We start from the raw sequence: 13,950 nt of genomic DNA, 5'->3' as shown, positions 1-13,950 counted from the left end.
ATCATTGAGCTCTGATATTTTAATAATAAATCCTATTCAAATAACAGATGGCCTAGGGAGGAAGTGAGTTCTTCATCATTGTAAGTATCCAAACAGAATTTAGATAAGTTTTTGTATTTCTTTCATTACCACTGAATATTTCCTCCTAGTATGATTCCTAAGGTATTTTAAAACACACTAAAGTTCCTTAAAGCAAAATTTGAAAAACATCAATTTAGTCCAAACAACTCTTTACACATTATACAGATGGAGAAACTGAGACCCAGAAAGGAAATGGACCACACAATAATTGACATGTATAACTAAGACTAGAACCTGTTTCAACTCCCAGCCACATGTTCTTTCTACCATACCATATCACAAGTGTTCTCATGATATGGCTCATACATGTAATATTGAATACAGAGTATCAGTCAGGCTCAGAATTATCTTTGGGGTGATCATGTGTGTGCATATAGAAAAGAGCATTTTAAGGCATATAAAGGTTAGGTCTATGATTTGTGATTATGGAGAAATTTTCACACTATGTCTGTGGATTACACATAATTGCTGTGTGCCAATGTGAGGAATATGGAACACTGTATAATGCTGCTCTACTCCTTGATTTCTGAGTATCCTTATTTTTAAAGTGGGGATTATACCATTCTCTACTCCCATACCGTAATGATGAGAATTGCATGAGTTAATGAGCAGGAAAGGACAAAACAAGGTACCTTCCTGGCTCATAGGAGCATTCACTAAATATTATCTCCCTTATCCCATGCCCCCAGTTTCCTTTTCCTTACCAGGCAAGGCCTTGGCCCACTTTACCACATGTACAAGCTGTCTTTCACCCAGTTCATTGAGGCTAGACAGCAAGGCTGCAAAGGAGTCGGGCTGATTGTTGTCATGTCCAGCACACACCACGCCTGGCTCAATGGCTTCCAGGACATTCAGAAAGATAGGCTGACACTCATAGCCTTCAATATGTGACACTGCCAGCTTCTGGGTTGGCTCCTCAGTGGGGCTGGTGGAGCTGGAAGCTTCCCCTTCTTCCTGTAGTTTCAGATTGCCAAGTTTCTTCAGCTTTCGAGCTATTGGAAAGAAAGGGAATCTTGGATTTATTATCAGTGGCCAAAAACACACAGCACAGCTACCTTGTTAGGAAATCTATGTGAGCTAAGAAAATAAAGATGTTCATTTTCCCTGGTCAGAGATTCTAAACTCATTAAGAACAAATACTCAGTTTAACACTGGTTGAATGAGTGATTCATCATTTCAAATCCCTACTAAACTCAAATTTCATATCTTGCTTTCTCCCCAGTCCCCTTGCCAAACAGACCTAGTATATGCTTAGATTGGGCTCTGCATAAATGCAGTCTTCAGTATTCATACTTTGAACCTTCAATAAAGTTATTTACTAATAAAGTCGTGATTCATTCATTCATTCATTCAACAGAGATTCAGTGTTAAGCCTTTTCTTCGGGGTGATAAGAAGGACACAGGACCTAACCCTGTCTGGTACATGAGAAATTAATACCCACAAGCAGTTAAAATGTCAAACTGATAAATGTTACAACAAAGGTAATAACAAAAAAGACAATAATCTCTCTGCAGAGGTGAGGTCAGGAAAGGCTTTGTGATAGCATTGACCTGGATCTTGAAGAATGGTGTGGGTTTCATGAGGCAGAGAAGAGTGGAAATAGGATAAACAAAAGCACTTCAGAGTGTTTGGAGGAAATAGTTAGAGACCAGTGTGGCTGGAGTACATATTGTATGTGTGTGTGGTGAGAGAGAGTGGCTATTTAGGAGGCTGAAAGCAAAGATGGAACCTTATTTTTAAAGGGCATGTATATAGCATGTTAAGAAATTTAGGCTTCAACTTGGAGATCCCCAGAGACACCACCCCACCTAACTTATGAGCCCACCCAAGCTGCTTTTCCAGATGAATGGCTGGTCTTAGCTCATGCTTTACAACTTCCTAAATCCTCTCAAACAAGCAATAACTGGCTTCAGTGAACCCCAGGCCCAGCACTAGCAGCAACCAACCCAGATTCACAACTTGGCTTTGCCTGGGAATCTCCAGGGCCAGTATAAGTAACAGCCATTTCAGATTGTTTTAGAGCCCAGTCAGGGTGGCCCAGGGAAAAACACAGGTGGGGGATGACCTTGGCCTGTGCCACTTGGAAAACCCCAGAGACTGCACACCCAGTGGACAGCTACAGACCATGTCAGAGCACCACCATCCTGCCCCTGCACAGCTGATCCTCCATGGAGGGCAGAGGTTGGTGGACAGTGGTCACAGCCAGTCCTTGCAGCTGACTGGCCTGGGTAAATCCCTCCCATTGATATGCCAACAGCAACCAAGGCTCAATGACAAGAGGAAGCTCTACTCAGCCCACAGGAAGGCTGCACTTTGAGTACCCAGATTGGGTGGTAGGGGTGACTGTGCCACTGGACCCTACAGGACACCTACTGCATTAGGCCACACTATCAAGACATGGAGCCAAAGCAGCTCTACCTAGTATATGGAAACAAACACACAGGGAGACTGCCAAAATGAGGAGGCAAAGAAACATGGCCCAAATGAAAGAACAGATCAAAACTCCAGAAAAAGAACTAAACAAAATGGAGATAAGCAATCTATCAGATGCAGAGTTCAAAACACTGGTTATAAGGATGGTCAAGGAACTCAGTGAGGATCTCAACAGCATAAAAAAGATCCAGCCAGGTATGAAGGATACACTAATTAAAATAAAGAACAGTTTACAGAGAAACAACAGTAGAGTGCATGAAGTAAAGAATCAAATCAATGATTTCAAACATAAGGAAGAAAACAACCAGTCAGAACAACAATTAAAAAAAAGAATCCAAAAAAATACAGATAGTATAAGCAGCCTCTGGAACAACTTCAAGAGGTCCAACATTTGCATCACAGGGATACCAGAAAGAGAAGAAGAAGAGCAAGAAATTGAAAATCTATTTGAAAAAAATAATGAAAGAAAACTTCCCTAATTTGGTGAAGGAAATAGACTTGCAAGTCCAGGAAGCACAGAGTCCCAAACAAGATGGATGCCAAGAGGGTCCCTCCAGGATACATTATAATTGAAATGCCAAAGGTTAAAGAAAAAGGAAGAATCTTAAAATCAATAAGAGAAAAGAAGTTAGTTACCTACAGGGGAGTTCCCCTAAGATTGTCAGCTGATTTCTCTAAGGAAAATTTGCAGGCTAGAAGGTACTGGCAAGAAATATTCAAAGTCATAAAAAGCAGGGACCTACAGTCAATCTACCCAGCAAAGATATCATTTTGAATAGAAGGGGAGATAAAGAGCTCAACAAAAACAACAACAACAACTAAAGGAGTTCATCATCATCAAACTATTATATGAAATGTTTTTTTCCCCCATGGGTACACTTTTTTTTTTTTTTTTGGTTTTTCAATTACAGTTGTCCCATTTTTCCCCCATTGCTCCCCCCTCCCAGCCCATCCCTTCTCCCACAATCATATCCCTCCCCGTTGTCCATGTCCATGAGTCATTTATACACGTTCCTTGACTAGACCCTTCCCTTACTTATCCCCCTTCTCTCCCTCCCCCCTCCCCCCTACTGACTACTATTCTAGTCTTTGCCTATTTAGTTCGTTTGTTTGTGTTGTTCTTTAGTTTCCTGTATTAGGTGATATCATATGCTATTATTCTTTCTTTGCCTGGCTTATTTCACTAAGCATAATTCTCTCTAGTTCCATCCATGTTGTCGCAAATGGCAGGAGTTCCTTCTTTCTTTCTGCTGCATAGTATTCCATTGTGTAAATGTACCACAGATTTTTATCCACTCATCTACAGATGGGCACTTAGGCTGTTTCCAGCACTTAGCTATTGTAAACAGTGCTGCTATGAACATAGGGGTGCATAGGTTCTTTTGAATTAGGGTTTTAGGGTTTTTCGGGTATAAACCTAGCAGTGGAATCGCTGGTTCAAAAGGCAGTTCCATTTTTAGTTTTTTGAGGTAATTCCATACTGTTCTCCATAGTGGCTGCACCAGTCTGCATTCCCACCAACAGTGCACTAGGGTTCCTGTTTCTCCGCATCCTCGCCAGCACTTGTTGTGTGTTGATTTGTTGATGATGGCCATTCTGACAGGTGTGAGGTGGTATCTCATTGTGGTTTTTTTTTTTGCATCTCTCTGATGGCTAGTGATGTTGAACATTTTTTCATGCGTCTATGGACCTTCTGTATGTCCTCTTGGGAGAAGTGTTTGTTCAGTTCCTTTGCCAAGTTTTTAATTGGGTTGTTTGTTTTCTTGATGTTGAGTCGTATAAGCTCTTTATATATTTTGGAGATCAGTCCCCTGTCTGTGATGTCATTGGCAAATATGTTTATCCATATGGTTGGTTTCCTTTTCATCTTGCTGATGTTTTCTTTTGCTGAGCAGAAACTCTTTACTTTGGTGTAGTCCCATTTGTTTATTTTTTCCTTTATTTCTCTTGCCTTAGGAGATCTATCCCTGAAAACTTTGTTACGTGGGATATCTGATATTTTCCCGCCTATGTGTTCCTCTAGGACTTTTATGGTGTAACGGCTTACATTTAAGTCTTTGATCCATCTTGAGTTTATTCTTGTGTGTGGTGTAAGTTGGTGGTCTAGTTTCATTTTTTTGCACGTCCCTGTCCAGTTCTCCCAGCACCATTTGTTAAAGAGGCTCTTCTCACTCCATTTTATGTTCCTTCCTCCTTTATCAAAGATTAGTTGACCATAGAGGCCTGGGTTTATTTCTGGGCTCTCATTCTGTTCCACTGATCTATATGTCTGTTCTTATGCCAGTACCAGGCTGTTTTGATCACAGTGGCTTTGTAGTATTGTTTGATGTCTGGTATTGTGATTCCTCCTGCTGTGTTCTTCTGTCTCAAGATTGCTTTTGCTACTCAGGGTCTTTTTTGGTTCCATATGAATTTTTGGAGTATTTGTTCTAGATCTGTGAAATATGTCATTGGTATTTTAATAGGGATTGCATTGAATCTGTAAATTGCTTTGGGTAGTGTGGCCATTTTGATGATGTTGGTTCTTCCTATCCAGGAACATGGTATTTGCTTCCATTTATTTGTATCTTCCTTAATTTCTTTCTTCAATGTTACATAATTTTCAGAGTACAGGTCTTTTATCTCTTTGGTTAAGTTTATTCCTAGGTACTTTATTTTTCTTGTTGCTATAGTAAATGGTATTTTCTTTTTTGTCTCTGTCTCTGATATTTTATTGATGCTGTACAGAAATGCCTTAGATTTCTGTATATTTATTTTGTACCCACTATTTGCCAAATTCACTTATTATATCGACTAGTCTTTTAGTGGAGTTTATAGGGTTTTCTAGGTATACTATCATGTCATCTGCATATGATGATAGTTTTACTTCTTCTTTCCCAATTTGGATGCCTTTTATTTCTTTGTCTTGTCTGATTGCTGTGGCTAGAACTTCCAACACTAAGTTGAATAGAAGTGGAGAGAGTGGGCAGCCTATATGAAATGCTTAAGGGACTTATTTAAGAAGAAGATCAAAACTGTCAACAATAAATTGGAAAAATATGTATCTTTCAACAATTGAACCTAAAAAGCAAACTAAGCAAACAAGAAGAACTGTGACAGAATCATGGATACAGAGTTTTGATGGTTGCCAGATGGGAGGGGATTAAGAAGTATAAATGAGTAGTCACAGAACAGCCATAGGGATGTAAATTACAGTATAGGAAATGGAGTAGCCAAAGAACCTATATGCATGACCCATGGACATGAACAATGGTGGGGGGTTGCCTGAGGGAGTGGGGAGTGCTGGGTGGAGGCGGGCAAAAGGGGAAAATCAGGATAACTGTAATAACATCAATAAAATATAATCATAACAATAAAATATAATTTAAAAAGAAGTTAGGGCTTTATCTTACTGATAATAAGCAAATACAGAAGGTTTTAAATCAAGAGAGTGGTGTACTTTTTCTATGTGTAGCATATCTAGCAGATTTCTAAGTCAAGAGAGTAAAAAAGCACACATAAGTCTAGAAGAACTAGACTTATTTTTTTAGTCCTTAGGGTTACCAAAAGTATAGTGACTTGAATATTAGTTCTCTCTCCCTCTGTTTCTGTCTACACACACACACACACACATACACACACACACACACATACACTTTTGACAGTTAAAGCTCTTGGAACATGGAAAAATTGCTAGGCCCTCTTCTTAGAGATGATCAAGCAGAGACTAGAGATACAATGGTTAAGAGTTCAAGCATGAAGCATCACATGGGACTGAGTTTTTTGTTTTTTGTTTTTAATGGCCTTGAATGTCTCTTCCCATCTTCAGGCTACCAAATTCTATCAGCTCATGTTTTTTATTTCCTAAAGAAATAAGAATTTTCTGGTGTTGTAGAATTTCCCACTAAACACTATGACAGCCTCAAATATTGTCATATGCACTGCAACACACATAATGATTTTCTTCTTTAGCAAAGGGGTCAAGGGGAAGCTGAAGGGCTGAAATCTCCAATAGTAACAAAGAAATAATAGAATTTTCTTGCCCCTAATCTGTTTGTAAAATAGGAACCATGCTAGGAGGCAGCTACTAGAAAGAATTATAAAAATAATATTATTTAAAACAACAATAATCCAAAACTCAAACCTAATGAACTATCCTCTCCACCCCCATGCTCACATGCACACAATTTAGAGGTCTTTGGGCATCCTAATGCTTACTTCCCTAGCATTTATATTGGCACAAATATAAATAATTGAAGAGGTCATAACTCTGAGGCCTAGTATAGGCAGATGCACTGGGGCAGAACATAAACCACTTCATCTCTAATCCCTTTGAAATAATAATAATAAATTCAAAAAGGTATAAAGCAAAGAAAGAAGTGGATTGTTCAATTTAAATGGATAAATAGAACACAACCTGCTGCTGATCTCTTTCTGGCTTCTGTGAAAAAAGGTACTTATCTGAAACTAACTTGCAGATCTAATTAGAGAAATAAGACCTTCAATGCAAACTCTAGTCACCGTGCAAGTCAATGCAAGGATGGATCACATGTTTAGGTCAACAACTAGGACAGGGGAGGAAAAAATGTTGGGAGTTGGTGGTGCAAGAGAAGCACAGAGTCAACTCGGGGTTAGATAAGAAGAGACTGAAAAATCAACCCAGAGTGCAAGATGACCTATTGCTGACATGAGTTCTTGTAGGAGGCTCTACAGACTGGTAGTGCCTACTGGATCTGCTCCTCTGGTGCAGATTCTAGAAGTAGACCCCCTCTTCCTCATTATTGGCACTTTCTGGTCTTGAGACCAGGACTTCCCAGACCATTTAGTCCTCTTCAAGCCTGGGAAAGGACAGGGATACCATTAGCTCTGAGGTAACAAAAAGAAATAAAGATAACTATTTTTTCAGGGCCTTCTATGTGCCTCACCCCATGAACACATTACATCATTTAATTCCACAATAATCTTCAAAGGTTAAGGACATTTCCAAACCCTTCTTTTTTTGCAAGTAAGTAAATTAAGGTTAACATATCTAGTAAAAATTTGAACCTCATGATCTGAATCTGGTCTGCTGACTAGAAAACCCATGTTCTTTCTACTATCATGCTGCCAGTCCAAGGTGTCTGAAGCCCTGAACCTTACCTCTAGCCTTAATAACAGAGTTGAAGGATGAGGTTGGGGTTATATCTCTCCTGCCTTCCATTCTCACCTTTTACTCCAAAATTCAGTAACTAGCACCAAACCTAGAAGAGCAGAAGCAGGAGGCTCTGAAAAACTCTAGTCATGTGTCCAAATTAGAAACAGGTTTGGGGCACTATAGTGGCCTATATATACACAGCATGACAAAAGAGGAAGTGTCCTTAGAAATCATTTCATTCAGGGGGTCACAGATTCAATATACCTTCAAGATCTACGCAGGTAATACAGTGGTGTGTGTGTGTGTGTGTGTGTGTGTGTGTGAATGGTGGGAACTCTGGTAAACTGGAGTGAATGCCCAATTGCCTTCTTGCTCATGCCATGTACAGACACACTCACACCGCCCCAGAAGGCATTCATACAGTATTTAAATACTTTCCTGAAACTCATCTGTATTCCAGGTGAATTTAGTTCTAGTCACAATTTTGGGACTTTTGACATTAATCCAACCTTTCCAGTCAAAGATGGCAAAGCTGAGGCAAGAGAAAGTGAAGTTGCCATATTACGTCAGCTCTCTCTCTCTCTCTCTTTAAAGTTTATTTTTAAATCAGACTGAGGGAGTTGCAGTTTTCTATACTTTTTAAAAATAATTTATTTATTTATTTTATTTTTAGAGAGAGGGAAAGGAGAAAGAGAGGGAGAGAAACATCACTGTGTGGTTGCCTCTCCCTTGCGCCCCCAACTGGGGACCTGACGTGCAACCTAGTCACGTGCCCTGACTGGGAATCGAACCCGTGACGCTTGGCTCGCAGGCTGATGCTCAATCCACTGAGCCACAGCAGCCAGGTTGAGCTCCTTCTATATTTGCACTGTCCAACACAGTAGCCACTAGCCACATGTGGCTATTTAAATATAAATTAATTAAAACTAAATAAAATTTTAATTCATTAGTCTCACTAGCAACACTTCAAATATTCAAAGGCCACCTGTGGCTAGTGGCTACTACATTGCACAGCACAGATACAGAATGTTCCCATTGTCACAGAAAGGTCTATGGAATAGTGCTGTGAATCTAAACTTTTCTCTGGGGCAACTGTTCCACTTGTCATGCTCTATTCATGCTATTGGTAAAGAAGAAATGCAGCCAAAGAATTTTACACAGATGAACCTATGAGTTTTTCTAAAAGGTGGATGGGCATGCAGAGCAATTGGTGGTGCTACAGTTAGTGAGGTATGTTCTGTCACATTGACTGTATCACCAGTAACTCAGATCTCAGTGGATCTGATGACTTATGGACCTAAACAAACTCATTACAAGTCAGACCAGTATGTGCAGAGACTGTGGGGAGAATCCATCAGCATGAAATAATGCCCCTTCTTTGCATAGTGCTAATGAGAATTTGGCCGGTATTGTCAAATCCTCCTCCTCCAGGTCTATGTGGCATCTGCTTAAGAAAGAGAAGCCACATTCCCAATTGCCTCCAGGACCTGGTTAATGTGTTATATTCCTGTGGCCACCATAGCTCAAACTGCACCAGGTGCTCTGGCCTGTCTGCCTAAAGAGGGTGATTGTATTGAACATAAATGAAATCAGATTCCATTCATCCTGCTGGGGGATCCTCTGTTCTTTCTCTGCAGCAAAGGCCAGCATGTTGCTAGACGACTTCGAATGCTGGACAATGAGGCTTGCTATTCTTAGCTGTTACTCAATGCCCAAGGCCTTGTTTTCTTCCATGAAGGCCAGCCCCACCCCTCCTGCCTCTTGCACCTGAGCCCCAGAGTCAGATCTATGTCTTTCATGTGAGGTACAGGCCTGCTGGCCCCTGTGTTAGGGCAGAGAACCATTAGTTTACTTAAATTGAATGGTGAGAATGTGTAAAGAGAGACAGTAAAGCTGGATAGTGCTAATAGTATGTGAGTTGCTTTGTATCTCTTCCCTGGTCTTTCAATCTCATGTCAGAGCAGTGGCGAGAAAGGGCCACTGACTCTTAAGGGGATGGGAGCAACTGACATGATGCCTGGATCCTACGGGGAACTCACTTTTCAGCCTGGTGGGATTAGATCCCTGTGAGGGCTGCCTCTACAGTGCCAGAGAAAGATTTTTGAAATTTGGATTCATGTGCATCCTTAAGGAGAGTTAGATGTGATTGATCTGTAGCTTTTACAGCCACTGTAACTTTTAGGCACTGTTGTAGCCTCATTCCTTGTCCCCTCAAGATAGAGGCTTTCTCATCCATGGGCAAGGTGAAGTGAAGTTTCTCAAGTCTTAGAAAGGTTGAATCCCTCTCTCTAAGGTCAAGAATGTTCCTCTTCCTCATGTGGAGCAGAAAAGAATCATTTTTCGTAATAGGTATATTTCCAAGATGGCCCCCAAGATTCCCAAAGCCTGGTGTGCAGACACCTTCTTTCAGTTATTTAGTCAAATGCTAATCTAGGCACTGTTGTGGAAGAATTGGGCAAATGTGATTAAGGCCACAATTCAGATGAATACTAGGGTTCGTATCTTCAATAGGCCTGACCTAATCACATGAACGTTTGAAAGGAACTGGGCTCTTTCTGGAAAGACATTCATGGAGTCAGGGGTATTTAACATAATGAAGATTCTCTGCTGTTGGCTTTGAAGGTGGGGGCTCCACATGGCAAGGAATGAGGGCAGCCTTGAATAGCCGAGAGCAACCTCTGGCTGACAGCTGGAAGGAAACAGGAGCCTTAATCCTAAAAATGCAAGAAGCTGAACTTTGCCATAATCACATGAGCTTGGAAGAGGACCCTGAGCTCTGGATTAGAATGCAACCGGGCTAACACCTTGATTTCATCCTTGTGAGGATACTGAGCTGAGAATCCAGTCATGCTGTGTCAGACTTCTGACTTAAAGAACTATGAGCTGATAACTGGGTACTGTTTGAAGCTACTAAATTTGTGGTAACTTGTTAGGCAGCAGTAGAAAGCTAATAAACTCCTTACAGAAGTGTGCTGTAGGGCAAGATAACAGGCTTTGGAGTCAGATAATCTTGGGTTCAAATCCCGGCTCTGTTAGTTTAGCTTATCTGAGATCTAAGTTTCTTCATTAGTAAAATAGGGGTCCCCCCACACAGTTCTTGGAATACTTTGGAGAACTAAATAAGAGAAAATGGCTGGCAGATAGTGACCTCTCAAAATGGTTTCTCCATCCATTTCAAAAGAGTAGACAGTGAATGACTTGTAGGTGACCTAACTCAGGCATTGGAAAAAGGAGACAGCAGAATGAACAGAGAACCAAATAGAACAGAGAAGGGAAGGAAAAAGTAACACATTATAAAATGAAAAACAGTAACAGAGTTTCTCTTCTGGACATAGCTGCTTATAAAACTAATTCAGATCATGAGTGCAATTATAAATATTGTGTAAACATAAAGGTATGTTTGGTGCAAGGCTGCAAATACATCGTGAAAACAGACTAGGCTGTAATTATATGCATATATGTGAGTATGTGTGTGCAGGTGTTTATACATTATAATGCTTAAATCTAGGGGTCATGAACTGAATACCTTCATTAGTTGGGCAGATATGTAAATGAGTAAAATAGCCTAGTGAACACGAATAGAGTGGGCTGAGGACAGTAAAAGTGACTGAAGTCCTGCCTAGGAGCAGTCTATATCAATTTTCTAAACAATAATTATGCTGTTACCCTGGCTGGTTTGGCTCAGTGGATTGAGCGTCGGCCTGCGAGCTAAGTGTCGCTGGTTCGATCTTCCAGTCAGGGCACATCAGAGAAGGAAAACTCTGACTCCAAAAAACCTCCGCTGCCTTGCGGCATACCTCTTCAGGGGAAAGGCTAAGGGAGTAAACCCCGACAGAAAATCCGGAGCCGGAGTCCCTAAGGCGGTTTGACGTTGTAGTCAACACCGGCAACTCCTGCGGCGCACCTGAAGCCAAGCTGTATTGACTCCGTCTTTCCCTTGGACCCTTCAGCTGCGAAGAGAGGGGGGGTCTGCTGCATGGGCAACAGCAGACCCTCCATATCACCCTGCCCAGGCTCTGTAGCTTCATCACAAGATGTCGATTCAACACGGGAGGAGACAGATACCGTGTCACTCCCGAGTCGGACTGCACAGCCATTCTCGGCGGTGCAGATAGACTCTTAAGAAGCTACACCATTGTCTCTCGAGACAGACGGCTACCGACGGACGACGGAATTATGCTGTACAAACAGAATTCTGCAAGTGAATTTTGGCCTGGGAAAAGTCAGTATATGGTTCTGGTTTAAATCAAACCAGCCATCTTTCCACCTAGGAGGATTAAGGTCAGGGCACATCACTGTATAATTTAGATTTATAAGGTCAGAGGAACACTGGATTAGGATCCACAGGAGCTCACTGCATGACCTCAGTATCATATCTTTCCTTCTTTTGGTCTTAGCTTCTTCTCTCTATATAAAGGGTATTAGCTAAAAGAAAGGAATCTGGAGTTAAACTGTCTCAGTTGTAAGCCTGGCTCTGCCGCTTAGTAGCTGTGAGAATTTGAACAAGACTTAGCCTTATCTACCTCAATTTCCATATGCAAAAAGTGGGGATAATATTATTACCTAAGTAGTGAGGTTGTTAACAATGACTATAGGCACTATGGTGGTGTCCGAAAGTACAGGGAATATTCTACACGACCAGGACTTTCCAAGACTGAAGCATAGTGAAGAATGCACTGAACTCAAGAGGGCAAAGTGTGATGATGATGTCAAAGTTCTAAAATATTATTCACCATAAATAAAAGGTGGTGGTATCCAGTCTTATTGGATGCATGACCTTGAACACATCCTTTAATTTCTCATATACCTCTGTTTTCTCCTCTGTATAATGGTGACAATCTGATCTGACTACTGCACAAGACTATTATTAGAAAGAAATTAGATGATCTCAGTTAAAGTGCTCTGAATCCTATAAAAGTGTATGTCAATGGGGAGGTTATGACATTTTCCCAGAATGACTCTAGCTAGAAAACATTCTGAAAAACTGCCTAGGGTATCAACCTATACGAAGTATAGCTTTCCATCTCAAGCAACTGATCTGAAACCAAAGATGGAGGGCCAAACTGACAGGTTTTGGAATCCTAAGATAATACTAAGACCTATCTGACAGAGTTGTTGTCATTTTCCCTAAGAGAATGTATGTCAGGTACTTAACACAGAACAAATTCTGTAGGTCAATAAATGATGTCTCTTACTCTCGCTAGCTGCTCCATATTGCTCCATTGTGTCTCCTTTATCGCAGGCAGACAAACCTCTTTCTGGAAAATCTAACTGATGAAACATTCTCTCCACAGGAATTGAAATTAATTGCAGGAGAGAATCAAGGTAGGAGGGTTTCCAAACATCGAACTAGTATAGTAGTAGTGCCCCAAGGGTTTATAACTTTCTTTAAGGGTTCCTGAAAAGAGATAAAGTGGGCCTGAACGTACAGTTCTGATAACTAACTCCACCTTCTTTCAAACCACAGCAGCAGTGCTTTATTCTGTATCTGCATTTGGGAATGTCATATTTTCATTTGAAGGAGAGGTTACATTGCCAAGAAAAGGTTTGAAGGCCTCAATTCTTATGTATCCTGGATCTCCCATCCACCCCAATCCTTAAACAAGATGAGTAGACTAAAGGCCAATGCTAAGTCTTGCCCAAGTGCACACAGCTGGATTGTTGCAGAGCAGGAACTAGAACCAGCTATCCTGACTTCTAGGGCAGCACTCTTTCCATTTTATCAGGTTAAGTAGCATGTTAGTGGGGAGAAGGGTCAGTTGGAGATGAGTGTTGAACTAGGGCAAGGACAGGATACCAGGAACAGAGCCAGCCCTTGGCATGTATGGGGTGATACATTAGTTAGAAGTACACCCAAGTGTAAGTATACACTACTAAGTGTAGGTCAAATACTTTCAGGCAAGAAGGTTCCTTGGTCTTCCCCACACAACCCCATTCTCAATTCTGAGTCAAAGGAATAGCCAGGGAAAAGAATATCAAATCTTATCTTTCAAGGTTTATGTTGGACTATTTAGTCTAATGGTGTTTAGTTCATGAAGGAGTAAATGTAATTAATAATAGAATGATATGCAATGTTGCATATCCTTGCCAAAGCACAGAATCTGGCAGACTGTTTCCAAGTCTCTCTCTGACTACTGAGCCAGAAGAAAGGGGCTTACTGTCCAGATGCCATGCTGGATGAGGGGCATAAGATCATTACCAAAAAGCTTGGAAATGCTCTCACATACCAAGCTTTTCCACTGGAAAAAGTACTTCATGAATTTAGAGCATACATACTTTTACAATTACATTTAAACTGACATAAAAAAACAAATGTGAAACA

The 13,950-nt window shown here is 40.8% G+C and overlaps 1 protein-coding gene across 1 annotated transcript in view; it reads right to left on the bottom strand.

The window, feature by feature from the left end:
* The window catches only part of AR (androgen receptor), a 174,217-nt gene that overhangs the window by 11,370 nt on the left and 148,897 nt on the right, over positions 1-13,950 (bottom strand). Inside the window, exon 4 of the mRNA XM_090264251.1 lies at positions 786-1,073. Coding sequence (XP_090120377.1) covers positions 786-1,073 — 288 coding nt within the window. The remainder of the gene's footprint in view (positions 1-785; positions 1,074-13,950) is intronic.

Source organism: Furipterus horrens, unplaced genomic scaffold (genome assembly GCF_987537825.1).
Source record: "Furipterus horrens unplaced genomic scaffold, mFurHor1.1.pri manual_scaffold_17, whole genome shotgun sequence".
In the NCBI taxonomy this organism is placed as follows: Eukaryota; Metazoa; Chordata; class Mammalia; order Chiroptera; family Furipteridae; genus Furipterus; species Furipterus horrens.
This window is presented reverse-complemented; position numbering and strand designations above follow the sequence as displayed.